Below are 20,398 nucleotides of genomic sequence, written 5' to 3' on the forward strand. Positions count from 1 at the left end.
CCATGGCCCTGTGTCCTCACCTGGGATCTAAAGAATTGATTAGATAGTGAATTTCCCTGTTCTTCTGTTCCCTTAGTCTTTCCCCCATCCCACCCCTTGCCCTTTTACCCCTGCTTGAATGTGCTTTCACTTGGGTGATCTATGGGCACCTCCCCTGGGTATCTTGACCAATGGGAACCTCTCCCAGGGTGACGTGAGCAAGCCATGCCTGTCTGGCCCTATGTCTGCTGACAATGACGCAGATGATCACTTTCCTTATGCTTTTCTCACTGGATGTCAGGCAGGGTTGGGTAGTTTCTGTAAAGGTAAAGGTAAGAGAAGTCCCTGAAGTGATGACAGACTTGTAGACAGGTTCCAAATGCACCATTCGTAAGAATGCAAAAAGATGAGATTTCACCGTAAATCCTGGATAAAATGTCCACCTACCCTGAGGAATAGTCCAGCCCTCATTCTTAAAGCCTTCATCTTTCCTGGGGGTGTTTCCACACTTGTTTGTAGAGGCACCTGTGATCAACAGCAGAAGCCCTGGACTCTACTAGACCTGCTACTAGGGAGGGTAAGAACCTCATGAACCCACTTAAAAATTTTTTTCTTAGAGCCTAAGTTTCCTCATTTTGGGGGGGTACGGGGGGTGGGGTGGGGCAAAGTCTCACTCTAGGTAGAGTGCCATGGAATCATCATAGCTCACAGCAACCTCAAACTCCTGGGTTCAAGAAATCCTCTTGGGGGGGAGACAAGATGGCGGACTGAAGCCAGCTTTCAACAAAGGCTCCCGTCCAGAAGGAGAGTTAAGGGACAGGAATTTAGTAAGTATCCTGGTGGACTTGAGCCCCACCAAGAGAGAAGGCTGAAGAATGCACATCAACACCGCTGAGGCAAGTTGTGATCACAAGGACGCAAACAAAAGGTACAAAATCCACCACCAAGCGGACGGGAGTCCCCCTCCCCCATGAGACCGGCTCTAGAGCCCCACAATTGAACAAGCGGGCAGAAATTAAAGGCCCTCCCACTACACTCCACGGGAGAGAACTTCTAAAAACTGGACCTACCTCCCCTACTGGGGTGCCGTGGCATTCTACTGCCGGACACAGGGCTGAATAAAACTTTGGGAATCCTTTGCCGGCAACCCTGAATCCCCGGCGCTCCCCTCCCGCCCACTGAGGTCTGGAGGCCTGTCCCCCAGGACTTCGGATCCTTGGGTGATTTCTCAAGGGGAGTGGACAGTCCCCGAGTTGCGACTGGTCAGCATTGACTCTGAGGCGCGCCGAGTGAGGAGAGGGCACCGGGCTGAGGGAGAGTCACGCCTCGCGGCACTTCCCTGCGGTGCAGTGCAGCAACCCTCCCCGGGCATACGGGGCCCAAGACTGAATCAGACTCTGGCCTCCCCACTGAGAGCTGAGAACTCCTACTCTCACTCGGGGTCTGAGGGCCTATCCCCCAGGAGTTCGGCTCCTTGGGTGATTTCTCGAGGGGAGTGCACAGTGCCTGAGCTGCGTCAGGTCAGCGCTGACTCTGGGACACGTGAGCGAGGAGAGGGCACTCTGCTGAGGGGAAATCAAGCCTTGGCGGCACTTCCCTGCGGTGCAGTGCAGGAGCCCTCCCCGGACCGTAGTATTGCGTGAAACTGAATGAAACTCTAGCTTCCCCCCGCCCCACTCCCAATCGGGGTCTGGGGGCCCATCCCCCAAGAGTTCTGATTCTTGGGGGATCTCTTAAGGGGTGTGGACCCAGCACAAACTGCGGCCGCTCAGTGCTGACTCTGGGGCGCGGGACAGAGGAGAAAAGGGTCGCCTGAGTGCCCACACCAGAGCAGCAGTTCCCTGGAGGTAGATCAACAGCCGTTTTTTCTTTAACGGCAGAACGCTCACTTCTGGATATTCTGAGGCCACACCCCCTGTCTCCCTGGGCAACCAGAGGAGGCCACCTGTGACACGGCTCACAAACCCGGAAGCCTCCAGGGCGGGGCCGACCCAGAGAGGTGTTCAGATGCAATTCTCCAGCAGCAAAGACGTTTGAACTCAAAACAGCCCGTCTCCTGTAGGCAACGACAGGAACAGAGACAGAACCTCACAAAGTTGTCTGTTCTGTTCTGTTCTGTTCTGTTAGCAGCATGCATCAGGGACGGGGCTAAGCCTGAGTGAACACCTCCTTCCCATCACTGCATCAAACACTCAAAGATGTCAGGCCCCATCTCCTCCTGCTAGATAGCGGCAGTCTGCGGGGGCCTGGCAGACTTCCTTGCGATTCAGGCAGGTGCAAACCCCTGGAGTGTCTGTTCACTGCAGGCAACTGGGTTAGCCATCTGCAGAGATACCAGTGACTGGGTCCGACGGAGGGGCAAAGTGGGGAAGGAGACGTCAACCTTCCCAGACTGCTCTGTTTGCTGGGTGGCTCCTCCTGACTCCACGCTGCACTGGGGTGAGCTGTGTCAGAGGAGTCACCAGGCCCCTGTGATCCAATTCCCAGAGACCTCTTGAACCCTTCCACCCGAGACAAGTGCCGATTGAGACAGTTGATTCGGACCTTTTGAACTGGGCTAATAGACTGAGGACTCTTCAGGCGGTGCCCTGGGTGTGCGATTGTAGGAAGGTTTGATTCTCCTTTTCCAACTGGGGCCAGAGGTGGGCAGGGGGGTGACTTAATTGCTGATATTTCCACACAGCTGAGACTTCAAGCCAGAGTAGAAGTTGCAATAGGATCGAACAGAAACCAGCTGAAAACAAGACAGAACCACTTTGCTCCACCACACCAGAAAGGGCCCCAGTTTCTCAGGCCACAACACTGTATGGGCCCTCGATAAAACCCCAGGGAAAAAACCAAAGGGAGTAAACCATGGGGCGGAATCAGCGGAAAAACTCTGGTAACATGAATAACCAGAATAGATCAACCCCCCCAAGAAAAGATACGGCAGATGTGATTGAAGATCCCATTCATAAACAACTGGCTGAGATGTCAGAAGTCGAATTCAGAATTTGGTTTGCAGACAAGATTAATAAAATGGAATTAGGAATTCGAGGAGAAATTCAAAAATTGTCTCAAGAATTTAACGAATTTAAAGACAAAACCACCAAAGACTTAGACACACTGAAACAAGAACTTACAGCCCTCAAAGATATGAAAAATACAGTAGAATCCCTCAGTAACAGAATGGAGCAAGCAGAAGAAAGGATTTCTGACATTGAAGATAAAGTCTTCGAACGCTCCCAATCTCTCAAAGAGGAAGAGCAAAAACGGATCACTCACTCAGAGAGCTCTCAGATAATTCGAAAAAAAACAACATAAGGGTTATAGGAATTTCGGAGAATGATGAAGTGGCTGCCAAGGACACAGAGGCCCTTCTACATGAAATTATGAAAGAAAATTTTCCAGACATGCCTAGAGAATCTGAAATTCAGATAGCAGACAGCTTCAGAACCCCAGCACGATTCAACCCCAATAAGCCATCTCCCAGACATATCATAATTAGCTTCACTAAAGTTAACATGAAAGAGAAGATTCTCAAAGCAGCCCGGCGAAAGAAAACTATAACGTACAAAGGTAAGAATATTAGAATAACTGCAGATCTCTCTGCTGAAACTTTTCAAGCAAGAAGAGGCTGGTCATCAACTTTTAATCTCCTAAAGCAAAAAAACTTTCAACCCAGGATCTTGTATCCAGCTAAACTGAGTTTCATCTATGATGGAGAAATTAAATACTTCAATGACATTCATATGTTGAAAAAATTTGCCATAAGTAAACCAGCTCTTCAGGATGTTCTCAGACCTATCCTCCACAATGACCAACCCAATCCTATACCACAAAAGTAAACTCACTCAGAAACTTCGGATCAAACTCCAACTTCCACACTGGCGAAAGGATTAAAAATGTCCACTGGACCTTTGAAAAACTCGATACCCAAAATTCCACCAGACTTATCAATACTCTCCATCAATGTGAATGGCTTAAACTGTCCTCTAAAGAGGCATAGGTTAGCTGACTGGATACAAAAACTCAAGCCAGATATTTGTTGCATACAAGAGTCACATCTCAACTTAAAAGACAAATACAGACTCAGGGTGAAAGGATGGTCATCCATATTTCAGGCAAATGGTAATCAGAAAAAAGCAGGTGTTGCAATTTTATTTGCAGATACAGTAGGCTTTAAACCATCAAAAGTAAGGAAGGACAAGAATGGTCACTTCATATTTGTTAAGGGTAATACTCAATATGACGAGATCTCAATTATTAATATCTATGCACCCAACCAGAATGCACCTCAATTTATAAGAGAAACTCTAACAGACATGAGTAACTTGATTTCCTCCAGCTCCATAATCGTTGGAGATTTCAACACTCCCTTGGCAGTGTTGGATCAATCCTCCAGAAAGAAGCTGAGCAAAGAAATCTTAGATTTAAACCTAACCATCCAATATTTAGATTTAGCAGACATCTACAGAACATTTCATCCCAACAAAACTGAATACACATACTTCTCATCAGCCCACGGAACTTACTCCAAAATTGATCACGTTTTAGGTCACAAGTCTAACCTCAGTAAATTTAAAGGAATAGAAATTATTCCATGCATCTTCTCGGACCATCATGGAATAAAACTTGAATTGAGTAACAACAGGAATCTGCATACCCATACAAAAACATGGAAGTTAAATAACCTTATGCTGAATGATAGCTGGGTCAGAGATGAGATTAAGAAAGAAATCACCAATTTTTTGGAACAAAATGACAATGAAGACACAAACTATCAGAACCTCTGGGACACTGCAAAGGCAGTTCTAAGAGGGAAATTTATAGCACTGCAAGCCTTCCTCAAGAGAACGGAAAGAGAGGAAGTTAACAACTTAATGGGACATCTCACGCAACTGGAAAAGGAAGAACATTCCAACCCCAAACCCAGTAGAAGAAAAGAAATAACCAAAATTAGAGCAGAATTAAATGAAATTGAAAACAAAAGAATAATACAACAGATCAATAAATCAAAAAGCTGGTTTTTTGAAAAGGTCAATAAAATAGATAAACCTCTGGCCAACCTAATCAGAAAAAAAAGAGTAAAATCTTTAATATCATCAATCAGAAACAACAAAGACGAAATAACCACAGACTCATCAGAAATCCAAAAAATCCTTAATGAATATTACAAGAAACTTTATTCTCAGAAATATGAAAATCTGAAGGAAATAGACCGATACTTGGAAGCACGCCACCTTCCAAGACTTAACCAGAATCAAGTGGAAATGTTGAACAGACCCATATCAAGTTCAGAAATAGCATCAACTATACAAAACCTCCCTAAACAGAAAAGCCCGGGACCAGATGGTTTCACGTCAGAATTCTACCAAACCTTTAAAGAGGAATTAGTACCTATATTACTCAACCTGTTCCAAAATGTAGAAAAAGAAGGAAGACTACCCAACACGTTCTATGAAGCAAATATCACCCTGATCCCCAAACCAGGAAAAGACCCAACAAGAAAAGAAAATTGTAGACCAATATCACTAATGAATATAGATGCAAAAATATTCAACAAGATCCTAACAAACAGAATCCAACAACACATTAAACAGATTATACATCATGACCAAGTTGGTTTTATCCCAGGGTCTCAAGGCTGGTTCAATATACGTAAATCAATAAATGTAATTCAGCACATAAACAAATTAAAAAACAAAGACCATATGATTCTCTCAATTGATGCAGAAAAAGCTGTTGATAATATCCAGCATCCCTTCATGATCAGAACACTCAAGAAAATTGGTCTAGAAGGGACTTTTCTTAAACTGATAGAGGCTATCTACAGCAAACCCACAGCCAATATCATATTGAATGGAGTTAAATTGGAATCATTTCCACTCAGATCAGGAACCAGACAAGGCTGCCCATTGTCTCCATTGCTTTTCAACATTGTAATGGAAGTTTTAGCCACCGCAATTAGGGAAGAAAAGGCGATCAAGGGTATCCATATAGGGTCAGAAGAGATCAAACTCTCGCTCTTCACAGATGATATGATTGTGTATCTGGAAAACACTAGGGACTCTACTACAAAACTCCTAGAAGTGATCAAGGAATACAGCAACGTCTCAGGTTACAAAATCAACATTCATAAATCGGTAGCCTTTATATACACCAACAACAGTCAAATTGAAAAAGCAGTTAAGGACTCTATCCCATTCACAGTAGTGCCAAAGAAGATGAAATATTTGGGAATTTACCTAACAAAAGACGTGAAAGATCTCTATAAAGAGAACTATGAAACTCTAAGAAAAGAAATAGCGGAAAATGTTAACAAATGGAAAAACATACCATGCTCATGGCTAGGAAGAATCAACATTATCAAAATGTCCATACTACCCAAAGCAATATATAATTTCAACGCACTCCCTATTAAAGCTCCACTGTCATATTTTAAAGATCTTGAAAAAACATTACTTCGTTTTATATGGAATCAGAAAAAACCTCGAATAGCCAAGACATTACTCAGAAATAAAAACAAAACAGGAGGAATCACACTACCAGACCTCAGACTTTACTACAAATCGATAGTGATCAAAACAGCATGGTATTGGCACAAAAACAGAGAAGTAGATATCTGGAACAGAATAGAGAACCAAGAGATGAATCCAGCTACTTACCGCTATTTGATTTTTGACAAGCCAATTAAAAACATTCAGTGGGGAAAAGATTCCCTATTTAACAAATGGTGCTGGGTGAACTGGCTGGCAACCTGCAGAAGACTGAAATTGGACTCACACCTTTCACCATTAACTAAGATAGACTCTCATTGGATTAAAGATTTAAACTTAAGACATGAAACTATAAAAATACTAGAGGAGAATGCAGGGAAAACCCTTGAAGAAATTGGTCTGGGTGAGTATTTCATGAGGAGAACACCCCGGGCAATTGAAGCAGCTTCAAAAATACACTACTGGGACTTGATCAAACTAAAAAGCTTCTGCACAGCTAAGAACACAGTAAGCAGAGCAAGCAGACAGCCCTCAGAATGGGAGAAGATATTTGCAGGGTATAACTCTGACAAAAGGTTTAATAACCAGAATCCACAGAGAACTCAAACGCATCAGCAAGAAAAAAACAAGGGATCCCATCGCAGGCTGGGCAAGGGATTTGAAGAGAAATTTCTCTGAAGAAGACAGGCGCACGGCCTTCAGACACATGAAAAAATGCTCATCATCTTTAATCATCAGAGAAATGCAAATCAAAACTACTTTGAGATATCATCTAACTCCAATGAGACTAGCCTATATCACAAAATCTCAAGACCAGAGATGTTGGCGTGGATGCGGAGAAAAGGGAACACTTCTGCACTGCTGGTGGGAATGCAAATTGATACATTCCTTTTGGAAAGATATATGGAGAACACTCAGAGATCTAAAAATAGATCTGCCATTCAATCCTGTAATTCCTCTGCTGGGCATATACCCAGAAGACCAAAAATCACAACATAACAAAGATATTTGTACCAGAATGTTTATTGCAGCCCAATTCATAATAGCTAAGTCATGGAAAAAGCCCAAGTGCCCATCGATCCACGAATGGATTAATAAATTGTGGTATATGTATACCATGGAATACTATGCAGCCTTAAAGAAAGATGGAGACTTTACCTCTTTCATGTTTCCATGGATGGAGCTGGAACATATTCTTCTTAGTAAAGTATCCCAAGAATGGAAGAAAAAATACCCAATGTACACAGCCCTACTATGAAACTAATTTGGGACTCTCACATGAAAGCTATAACCCAGCTACAACTTAACAATAGGGGGAAGTGGGAAAGGGGGGGGTGGGTAGAGGGAGGGGAATCGGTGGGATCACACCTGTGGTGCATATTACAGGGGTATTTGCGGAACTTGGTAAATGTAGAATGTAAATGTTTTGGCACAGTAACTGAGATAATGCCGGAAAGGCTATGTTAACCACTGTGATAAAAATGTGTCAAATGGTTTATGAAGTGAGTGTATGATGCCCCATAATCATATCATTGTATACAGTTATGATTTAATAAAAAAATTAAAAAAAAAAAAAAAAGAAATCCTCTTGCCTCAGCTTCCCAAGTAGCTGGGACTACTGGCTCATTTTTTCTATTTTTAGTAGAGATGGGATCTCATTCTTGCTCAGGCTGGTCTCAAACTCCTGAGCTCAAGCAATCCACTGGCGTTAGCCTCCCATAGTGCTAGGATTATGGGCAGAAGCCACCTCGCCTGGCCTCATTTCCTCATCTTTAATTGGTAGATCAAATGGCACAATATCGATCTCACCAAGTTTTGAAACTTAAATGAGAGAACATATACAAATTCATAGCATCTTATCTGACTCATAAAAAGCACATATAGTAGGGCACCGGCCCCATATGCCAAGGGTGGCGGGTTCAAACCCAGCCCCTGCCAAAAACTGCAAAACATAATAAATAATGTTTGGGCAATGCCTGTGGCTCAAAGTAGCAGGGCACCGACCCCATATGCCAGAGGTGGCGGGTTCGAACCCAGCCCCAGCCAAAAGAAAAAATTACAAAAAAAAAAAAAAGCATATATAGTAATGAGAGAGGAATTATTGTTATTATCTCGGAGATAGCCACCTTTTTTATGCATTTAGTATTATGCATTTTTTTTGTGAAGTACTCGTTTGGAAGTCTGTTACTTCCAATTCTTTAAAATCAAGCCAGTGCCAAATTGAGGAATAAATAATGATGATAAAAGAGTATAATATGTTGGAGGTGCCTGTGGCTCAAGGAGTTGGGTGCCGGTCCCATATGCTGGAGGTGGTGGGTTCAAACCCAGCCCTGGCCAAAAACCACAAAAAAAAAAAAAAAGAAAAGAAAAGAGTATAATATGTTGAATAAAATAAGAATTCATGAATCCACATTGATAAAAGGAAGGCAGAAAGAACAGGATAAGCGCTTCCTTGAAATAAAATGTGAAAACACTAAAGGTAGATGGAATAATAGAAACAGTAAATCACCATTTGGCAGTTATCAAAATAACAATTGCTTCAGGTAAGAACCATGAATGGATGCTACAACTAGTAGGTGAAAGTTTGAGAGCAATAAACTATGTGCACACGCTCAGAATAAATCCCTGTAAGAGACGTCTTAATGACAAAGGGACGGGGGAGAAACAGGACAGAAACCACCTTCACCTAGTGACGAGAGTTAGCATCACCAGTCAGTGGGTAACTGACAGTATGTGCCCCCTGATGTAAGGCACCGAGAGGAGGTCAACACTGCCTCTGTGGGTTTCCTGCCAAACGTGCACGATCTGAATTTCCCCATGAGGAAGCAGCGCACAAGCCCAGACGAAGGGACCTTTGACAAAAGGAGGGGCCTGGAGACTCCAAAATGAAACACACAGGAAGACTAAAGAACTGTTCCAGATGACAGGTGACTCAGGGAACGTGACAATGAGGACAGCTGAGTGCAGTCTATGATCCAGGGTTTCTTTGGCTATTCACAATATCGCTAGCACATTTGGCAAAATCTGAACATACTCTGTAGATTGGATAATAGTATCACATGAATTCCCCAATTTTGATCATTATACTCTGGTCATATAAGGGAATGCCCCTTCTTTAAAAAAACAGAGAAAAACAAAGAATCACACACACACTGAACTATTTAAGGATAAAGGAGTATCAGGTTTACAACCAACTCTCAAATAGTTAGCAAAAAATTAAGTACATTTGCATGTGTGTATATATTATAGATTGATCTGGAGAGCAAGAGAGAAGGAGAATGGACAAAAAATATGTAAAATGTTAATAGTTGGAGAGTCTGCTGAGAAATATAGAGAAAAGAGAGAATTCCTTGTACTATTTTTGCATATTTTCTATAAATAAGAAATAAAATAAAAATTAAAAGGTACAATAAAAAAATGTCAGGGCCACTTCTCATCCCATAGAAAACTTGATCAGCCACTTTCTCTTTTGACTCCTGGTCCCTCTCTTTCCCTCTCTACCACCCCTAAATGTCTATCTACATCATCATTGTCCTGCTTAGTTACTACTGTCCTCAAGCTTTTCTGCTGTGACGTTAACTAGTCACCACTCACTGTGCACAATCTTGTTTAGACTTTTCATTTTTTAAAATACCCTAAAATGTCCCTCCCTCCTTTCACACCCTCTCCCTCACCTGTCCTTGGGCCCCATCATTTAGTGCCGTGCACATCAAACACTTCATCTCAGCACTTCTTGCTTCTCTTTGTTCAAACTCAACATTGCTTTCAGAATTAAAGGAGGAAAACTGAGTTAAATATTATCTTTTATGGGTACAGCGATAAAAACATCATCCAAGGATCATGGATGTTAGGGCTATCTCTTCTTCTGACTCAGACAAGTCATGTCACCACTCTGCACCTCAATTGCCCTAGTTCCAGCATGAGTGGATGAAGTTTCCTCTATCTCCACAAGTCTATGCCCTGGACTACCACCCTGGGAAGCAGAGCTGGGAGATGAACCTGAGCAAGAGTGAGACCTTGTCTCTACTAAAAATAGAAAAATTAGCCAGGCATTGTGGCAGGTGCTGGTAGTCCCAGTACATGGGTGTTTGAGGCATGAGGATGGCTTAAGCCCAAGAGTTTGAGGTTGCTGAGAGCTATGATGCCATGGCACTCTACCAAGGGCAACAGAGTGAGACTCTATCTCCAAAATAAATAAATAAATAAAATAAAGTGCTCAATCCACAAGTTACTTTAAGATCTTCCCCAAAGGAAAAGTACAAGTTACAGAAACAAAATTATTCTCCTTTGTCTTTCAGGACAAAATCATAAACAGTAAGTATAATACCTTGTTAAGAAAGTTTTTCATTTCCAACTTCTGACCATGTATACATCTCTTAATTTTATCCTTTTAAAATCCTATTGTCTCTCTGAGCTCCCTTGGGTGCTGACAAAGAACTGAAGGAAGCTTCATGGGTGGTTGTCAGTACAGCGTCCTTTCTCCCAACAAGGCCTTCTCAGCAGAATGAAGAAAAGCCTTCTGCTCCTACCTTAGACTTTCACACAGTGACAGCTGCCTGCAATAGAGTAGTGAAGGAGGAAAAAGAAATTAATGAGAATGCAAGAACTGGCAAATTAAGGCTGCGTGGGCTCGCTCTCGGTTGGGGAAAAGCAATGAGGCAAACAAATATGATCAAATTTAAAGGGCTCGATGGGATTTGGGAAATTAGCATAAGTGCATAAATCTAACTACTGCTAAGTTAGAGCAATGGCATGATGAGACATTTACCAGCCTTTTTGAGTCCTTCTGATGAGTTTGTCCTTGAGCCATGTTCTAAAACTTAAAATAATTGTGTGTTTTAGAGCAAACACATTTCCATGTACTTAAGTATGACTTGGATATTCAACTCATACTAATCATAGAGTGGGATGCAATGTATGTATTCAGAATTGTTATAAAGTTACCAAGTATCCAAACCTAATGAGAGAAAGGGAAATAATACAAGAGCTGTGAAACTCATTCCTTCTTGTTTCCCTTTGCTCCCCTGTAATAATGGTGATCTTATTTTGTGCCATTATTGTTTCTCATCTCTTACATTCTTTGTATTTCTTTCACATCATATGGTAAAGCCCAGGAATGTTTTCTCTTTTTAGAAATCAAGAAATGCCAATTAAAATAATAATGAGTACCCACTTTTCAAAGAGATAAACAAAGATTAAAAAGACTAATAATACTCAGTGCTGCAGATATAATAGCAAATGGGTCTTTTCATACTTTTGTGGACCTGAGTGTTAATTGTTCTTGCTTTTTAGAAGAAAATTTGGTGATATAATTCAAAAAATTTTCTCACCTTTATCCTTACAGCTTTACATTTAAGATTTATTCTATGGGAATAACTAGATTAGCATATGTACTGAATATTTAATTATCCATTATTTATAATATGAAAATATTGGGAAAAATTAAATATCTGAAAGTAAGAGATTTGGTGCCTGTAGCTCAGTGGGTAGGGTGCTGGCCACATACACCAAGGCTGGTGGGTTTTAACCCAGCCTAGGCCAGTCAAAACAACAATGACAACTGCAACAACAACAACAACAACAAAATAGCCAGGTGTTGTGGCTGGCACCTATAGTCCCAGCTACTTGGGAGGCTGAGGCAAGAAAATCACTTAAGCCCAAGAGTTCGAGGTTGCTGTGAGCTTGATGACACAGCATTCTACCCAGGGTGATAGCTCGAAACTGTCTCAAAAAAAAAAAAAAAAAAGAAAGAAAGAAAGAAACCAAGAGATTAGTTAAATCACTTATGATAATCACTTAATGGAATACCACACAGCCATAAATATGTAATGATACGTATACTTGCATATGTGTATTACAACTCACAGATATGTGGAAAGACACTCATAATTACAAAAGGTAGGTTAAATGATAAATATGGCATGAGCCACTATTTTTAAAAAATGTGTTTTAGATGTATAGAAAGATATATACAAGGTATTAGCTAATTATATATATATGTGTATGTGTGTGTACATATATATGAGTGTGGGCACGTTCCTTCATATTTATTTTCTTCTACTTGAATATCTGTATTTTATCTAATATCACAGTGAATATGCATTATTTTTAACCACACAAAATACTTTTAATTAGAAAGTGGTGAAAAAAAGGCAATATTTTGCAACCAGTTCTTTTAGTCATTTACTTTGAGGAAAAAAAGCAGATATTATTACATTTTCACTGATTAATGATTAGTAAATATTCAGGCAACTTGGGAATTTAGAGCATTTTCATCAGCTGAAAAATAAAGATGAAGAAAAGACAAATGAGCACAGCCATAGCTAGAGCTCTAAGATCTCTAAAACCTAGTGGCTTATGGTACTTACCCTTGTTTGGTCTCCTGCCTTGGTCAAAATCTGCTAAAGCTCACCTTCAGTAGGGGATTTGCAGGTACTTTTAATTGGTCAGGATGTGGCACCAGGCAAATCAGTTACAGACCCAATTTTCAGTATGTTTATATTGTGTGAATATGCCAGGCAACCTCCAACTCTGTGGAGAGTAGAAGTGGGTAGGGTGGGAGCTCGGTCAGGAAAAGGCTTTTCAGAGGAGCCAACACCTAAGCTGAAGGGTAGGAATGCAATGGCCAGGTGGGCAGGAGAGGAAATGGCATTTAAAACCCTGGAAATAGGGCGGCGCCTGTGGCTCAGTCGGTAAGGCGCCGGCCCCATATACCAAGGGTGGCGGGATCAAACCCAGCCCTGGCCAAACTGCAACCAAACAATAGCCGGGCGTTGTGGTGGGCGCCTGTAGTCCCAGCTACTCGGGAGGCTGAGGCAGGAGAATCGCTTAAGCCCAGGAGTTGGAGGTTGCTGTGAGCTGTGTGATGCCATGGCACCCTACCGAGGGCCATAAAGTGAGACTCTGTCTCTACAAAAAAAAAAAAAAAACCCTGGAAATAGGAATAGAACCCTAGGAGACTGGGTGTTTAACAAATGCTTATTTGTTGTGGTAGAAGTAGTAGTGAATAGGAAACAGAAACATTCTAGAAAACCCAGCTTTCCAGTTTTTGTAATAAAAGATGCATTAACGTCTTCATTTTGGATGCCTTTGAACTTAACACACAGTAATACGCAGTAGCGCATATCAGATAATTTGGGTTCTTCTTAAGACATTTGGTTACTTTCCAATCCTCTGTGCCTTCCAAGCTATTTAAAGTCAGAAGAGTACGCAGTCACACCTGGCTGATGGGAATCAGGGGAGAGTAGACGCATAGTGATAATGTTGGGGGATTCAGATCTGGGTGTTGTTCCGTGTTTATAGTCTCACCCCTTGAATGTTCAGATTCCATATAAGAACTAAATAAGAACGCTTGAGTTGTGGTTTGACCTACACCCAGTTTATAGGAAATCCTGTTAGCACGCAGGTCAGCATGGGATCCTTAACAAAGGACATTGTCTTCTTCTCCCATGTCATTACTTACATATCTTAGATTACCTTCATAACTTGAATTATCGAGACCATTTCTAAAGATGTTTATGCATAATCTCTATTCTCTCCCCTGGTAATAACTTCCATAAGGAAAGTTACGTGACTTGTTTCCCTGAAACGTGCCTCCCTCAAGATTTTGGGGTCCCTAATATGTTAAAATATCCTTATCTGAGCATATCTTCTGGAGGGTGGTTTGGCTGCTGCTTCTTGGGAACAAGAAGTTGACTTTTTTCTCTTAAGAGCTCAGTGTACAAAACATATTTGTACAAAGTAATCAAAGAAGCAGAAACAAATTTACTTGGCTGTGCTGATTAGCCTTTCTTCTAGGGCTACCAAGTGAGACAGAAGTTTGTGGGAGAAATACTACCAAATTTAGAGACAGCAGGAAGCTAGCAAAAAATCAGCCAACAATGAATTAACTGAAACCTATTCTGTTTTGAAATTAGAATATGCTTTCAAGTGTGAACAACTAATGGATTTCTCAGTTTGTCTAGAAGCCATTCTAAATTATATTGATAAAAAAAGAAGACATAATCTTGAAAACTTTATCAAAATTAACAAAAAGTACACAAACTAAATGAAGTTTTAAAAATGGAGAATCAGGGGTAGCCAGCGTGTCTCAACCCCCATGCAAGAAAATAGTTACCAATTCTAATCCTAAAGTTGAAAAAGGCCAGTTATGAGACCAGTATGATTGCTTAGCTACAACCCCAAAGAGCACCCTGCTTCCTTGCTCTAATTCTAATGTGGAATATGGTCTATAGAGTTTATCAACCAACTAGTGAGGGGAAGAATATCATCTAGATTATATCATTCATTGTAAAATCACACACTGGCATTTTGCTTTTCAAATATGACTCTTCTGAGTTTGGTTAGTGCAACTCAGCTCTCACAAAAAATCATTATCCCTCAATGAACTGACAAATTGAATTTTAGAGCCTGTGAAGCTGAGGCACAGTCCCTAGACCACGGTGACTTCACCTAGTGCCTCCAGTGCAGCATGACAGAGCCAGCTGGCCCTGTGGATTCTGCTGCAGAAGAAGGAAGATGCTGGGCATTCTCAGCAGCCGGCTCCTTGGGGGCCGCCTTCACCCTGCCTCTCATCCGGTCACACTGGGACCAGGGCTTTAAGAAGAGGGAATTAGACATGAGTTTTGTTGGGGGGCTTTTTCAGGACAGATGCCCAGCAGAAGGGTTCTCAACAGTGACTGAGAGTTTCCATCTCCCCTAGAACCCACAGTTCAATGAACTGACTTCAGCGAAGCGGCCGAGTCCTGGAGGCAATCTGTTTGAGACTTCAGTTATGTTTCCAAGAAGCCAGCAGAGCCCTAGAAATAATGCAGTGAATTATACAAAGAGAGAAAACTACCTCCTATTCACCACCATTTGATAGCCAGATCAATGCTTCTGCCATTTAGCACGTGGATTCCTAACAGAGGCAGATGACAGTATTACTTTTTTTAAAATTTCCTCCTGATTAAAAAAAAATTACAATTCAAAAATGAATACCTTAATATCATCTAATACCAATTCATAGTCAAATTTTCCCTGTTGTTCAAAAAATATCCTTTGTACATGTTTATCTTAGCCAGGATCTAATCTAGGACATTACATTGCATCAAGTTGTTATACCCATAAATCTCTTTTAATATACAGTAGTCCCTTTTTCTCATAACACTGACTTATCTCGTAAAACAACTCACCTTCTGTATTTGTGATTCCTTGTGATCTTAGTCAGCTTGTCCCTTTATGTGTTATGTTTTGGGGAAATTGTAAGTTAGGTCTAAAGACTTGATTAGATTCAAGTTAAATGTTGAACAGAAAAAAAAAAAAATGCATCCTGGGTGATTTTAAAGGCTTCACATTGCCCCAAATCACAAGGCAATGCTTTTCTGGCATCGGTGGTGTTAAAATCAAGCACTGGGTTAAAATGGTGACCTTCTGATTTCTCTAGTGTATGTTGCTCTTCTTGTGACCTGAAAGAGGGAATCTGTATGGGGGCACTTTGGCACCACATGTCCTGTTCCCCATCAACCATTTGTCTAATGACGTTATCAGCAATTGATCATTATTGATTGAATCAGTCATTTCCCTCTAGTATCTCCTCTTCTGTAGTCAGCAAGTCTTACACTGGACTGCTTACTAGTTATGGTGTGAAACTAGCAGTTAGTTTCTTGATCCGTAATTCCCTCATTTGTAAAAGTGGAGATAAAAATAGAGCCAATCCACCCGGCCATTGGCCATATTGCATGAGATAACTACTTATACATGCTTCGCCCGGTGCCTGGTGGCGTGTATGATACAGTAAATAATAAAAAGCATTGGATTTTGGTTATGGTGCTTTTTCTTGTTTTGGTGGTGATGGATTCCATAGGGTTATCCATTATCCTCAAGTCCCTGAGGCAAAAACAACTAATGAAGTTTCTGCAAAGGAATTGAGGCAGTTTTGTTTGTCATTAAAAAACAAACAAAAAAACTGGAATTTGTTTTGAATAAAGACTGCTCAGATCATTGTTTCCCAAGATGTATTCTAAAAGAGAAGGATTCATTGTTAAAATAATGTCAAGGAAATACTTCCCACTCTTTTCCTCTCCAAGAGTTTCATTGTGCATATTATACAGTTAAAGATTGTAGGAAAGCATCTCAGGGAAGAAAAACCTGCTTCACTTTGGTTAATCAAGTATTTCTTATTTATTTACCTATGGACGCTACTTCCTCACCCTTACCCCTGTCTTTGTTATACCAAGTAATACATCCAAACATTACATTGTGCTGCCTGAGATTCCCCCAAAGGCTTATTTGAAGAGGGAGTCAGACTGATAAGCTGACCAGGCACCCCCCTCTCTGTGAAGAGTAGGGAAATGTGGGAGGCATCTGTCACTGACCTTTGGATCCTGAAAAGCCATACACGCTCAAGTTCTCAAGAAGTTCAATTCTTTGTTGGAGCAGAAAAGGCAGAAGTTGGGGACCTGGCAGTAATCTAACAGCTAGACTCTCTTTCCTAGCGTTCCTCACAAAGGACCTCAAAAGCTGCCCCCTAGAGATGTCCTACAACCCCTGGGACATGCCCAGGCTGAATAGGAGTAAGTCCCTTGAGTGGATGGATATATAGAGACTGAAAGGCGTGAAGTGTATTAGGGTTCAGAGGAAGAACAAAGAGTCAATGTCTTAGTGTTACATATTCCCCATAATACCTGGAAATATACCTTCACCTCTCTGAACCTCAGTTTCTTCATCTCTATAATAGGTACAATTAGCTCTAATGGTTGTACAGCCATCATTAGATATTTACAAGCATTTAAAAAGTATGTAGTACTATATAAATGCTAATTAATATAATTTTTAATGTTAAGGGTATTCTTGACCTACATGGCCTCATATTCTGTGGGTCTACTAGTCATTCTGTTTTCATTCAACTTGTTTAATGTTTATTGAGCATTTACCAGTACCAGGCATTGAGTTTTAGGGTATGGAATAAAGCAGATTCAGTCCCTGACTCATGGAGCTTGCGTTCCAGTGTAGGAGACATACAATTAACAAATAGATGCCTTATAAACATATCATTATAGTCTCCTCCTCCCAGGTACTGATGTCATATTTTTTAAATAAACATGTTGCTGGTAATCTAGTATAAATAAATCACTTTGAAAATAATATCCACAGAAGGATATATTGAACTGAATTTGTCAGTTTAAGTAAAGAATAAGATTATTAATGTAGAACTGAAAGAGACCTTAGGAATAATTTATCTCAATTTCCTCATTTTATAGATGAGAAAAACGAGGACTCAGAATACTATAGAAGTTTACCCACAGTGTGTGTGGGGTGTGTGTGTGTGTGTGTGTGTGTGTGAGATCACGGATATCGAGGCAGGGGTCAGACACAGACTTCCCTTTTCTATCAATGCTTTCCACTCTTCTGGGTTCCATCTAAAAGACATCGTAAGGGTAGCTGCTATTTTAACATATTGTACAAAAGTGTGTTTCATGATGTGTTCCAACTACTAGAAATTAGGGATCCAGCACAATTGATTTTTCCAAACTTTGTTTCACAAAACAGTATTTTACTTGATGTTAGTAGGTTATCACCTTAAGCTTCTTAGCCAAATTACATCTGGATACCTGCATTTCCCCTGTATCTCCACTTTAGACATCTATGAATGTTGTGATTGTAAAAATTATTCCTGTAGTAAAGAAACCTCTTAAACTATGTACAACCCCAGAGTTTCTCGAAGTTATTTGACTGCAGTATCCACTTTAAATTCTTTAACTATGTCCAGTCTGAATCAAAAATTGTATAAAAATAAATAAATTGTTGAACATGGATATGATTGATGTGCTGTGCAGGAAGGAGGGTGGCCCCAGCCCCAACACGACTGGCTTCTTGGTTTCTTGGCAATAGTACTCACTAAACCACATTCAACTGCACAACATTAAAAAGGGCAGTTCCTGGGTCTCAGAACTCAGACAGACTGTGAGTATGCAGTGCCATTTAGGGACTAGTAGGATACATTTCCTTAAGTTGACCATGACCTTATAACCAAGAATGGAATGGAAACTAAGGAAAGCTTAAAGAGTATGTTATGAAAGCTAGAGACCCTTTTTAAAGTTTTGAAAAATTATTATTTCCAAGCCTTTTAAAACTTGTTATTGCTATTGTTATTTTTTAGGCATTCACAAGCCCAGAGTTCTGCAAAAGGGTGTGGCATCTCTACAGGACACATAAAGAAGGTTGCTGGACACCTTAACACCAAGGTAAATGTGCATCCTTCCTTCATACTCATCCAAGTCCATGGGCAGGAAGCCTGTCTGTGGCTGCTTGGTTGGGCCATCCAAACTTGAAACTGTTAGTGATATTTTAAAGTCTTTGAGACAAAAGCCTGGCTCGCTAAAGAGCTTTGGCTCAGTAGAGAGGCAGGGAGGTACAGTGGAGAGAGAATCAAAAGCCTGGAAATTTGCTGCTGAGAATAAATGTTAGCTGCTCCCTGAGGTGATTTGTCTGTGCACTCCGCTCTCTACAGATGTTAGAGCCTCTTTTTGAGTAAGGACCCGAGGTTCTTTGGTAGCACTTTGATATCCTGCTCGAATTCAATATGTGAAATGGAGGCGTCTCTCTGTGACTTGGAGCCCACAGCAGGCTTTGAAGTCTGATCCAATTTTTGCTGCCTACTATTTGATGTTGAAAGGATGAAATGAAGAAAATGTACAGTTTTTGCCAGTAACTCTGCTGAGCATATGTAAGATTAAAAAAACAAAATCCTTTGGATGATGTACTTAGAAATGTTAAGTAGATTAATACCTTCCTACAGGTTTTCTTTTTTCTTTCTTAGAGTAAAAATTAAGTATGGGTGCAAATCAATGCATAGCTGTTTTTATATTTGGGACCATAATTAAATTAAGAGGGGGGCTGGGTTGACTTATTGAGAGGAAGAAATAAATGAATAAAGCAAAAGAGTGTTGAGACTTTGCTTCTCTAATGGCCCCAAGAAGAGGACCTACACCAAATTGTGTGCAAGATGAGAACAACTTGCAAATGACTCCAAAATACTCAGCCTCTTCCCCTTACAGTCAAGGTTAAGGGTCCCTTAGCTAAATGGAAGCTCATGTCTTTAAGGCTGCTTTATCAGAGGGTAAGAATAATATTTCTCTTCCTGGGTCTTTTTGAAGCACTCAGTTTCTGGGACTGATTCACTGTCTTCTCGGACATGCCATCCTGCTCCAGATCATCAAGGACAGGGTCCCTGGGGAGCCGCTGGAAAACCTGGTAAGGTGAACAATTTGAATTGCATGCTACATCTACCATTTGCATGTTTGTGTACTTTTTAAGGCATTGTTTGGCCAGAACTGTCTGGAAGGCAGGACAATGATAAGACCTAATGTTAATAGAAAGTTCAGGTTTGGGAAGCCATGCAGGCGGATGTAAAACCTATATGCAAGGTAGCAGTTTATACTCAAGCCATGCCACTCAAGTTTACCTTTCTAAGGGAAGATAATGAATATCAGAGGCCATTCTTTTCTCTTTACTTGTAAGAATCTTAAATTAGCAAACTGTTCCAAAACTTTATTTTATTAAAAGAAAGAGAAATAGCTGACCAGTTTTTAGTGAAGCAGATCCTTCAGGGTCAAAATTTAGGGCTTGATGAAGAATATGGATTACAGAATAGTTCTGCCCTTTTGGCAACATGATCATTCTCTCAGCAAAAATACAGACATCTTGCCATATGCCTTTGGGAAATGACTATGTCTGGCCCCTGTTCTAAATTTCTCACTACAGAATATGATAAAAGTCAGATTCAGGTTTATGTATAGCTATAGTCAGTACTTCTGAGAGACAAAATAGAAACATGATTGTAAGAAATATTTACAGTCCAGAAGATACTAAGGACAAGGGGAACCCTTCCAAAAAAAGGAACCTTTTCATTTTAATATACCAATATTATACTTAGTATCAACCTCATCTATTTTTCTGAA

At 40.8% G+C, this 20,398-nt stretch overlaps 1 protein-coding gene across 1 annotated transcript in view; it reads left to right on the plus strand.

The window, feature by feature from the left end:
- Positions 1-20,398, plus strand: part of MYO3B (myosin IIIB) — a 493,981-nt gene that overhangs the window by 391,125 nt on the left and 82,458 nt on the right. The window contains 2 exon segments of the mRNA XM_053596463.1: positions 18,598-18,658; positions 19,595-19,691. Coding sequence (XP_053452438.1) covers positions 18,598-18,658; positions 19,595-19,691 — 158 coding nt within the window.

The sequence above is a fragment of the Nycticebus coucang genome, chromosome 7 (genome assembly GCF_027406575.1).
Source record: "Nycticebus coucang isolate mNycCou1 chromosome 7, mNycCou1.pri, whole genome shotgun sequence".
In the NCBI taxonomy this organism is placed as follows: Eukaryota; Metazoa; Chordata; class Mammalia; order Primates; family Lorisidae; genus Nycticebus; species Nycticebus coucang.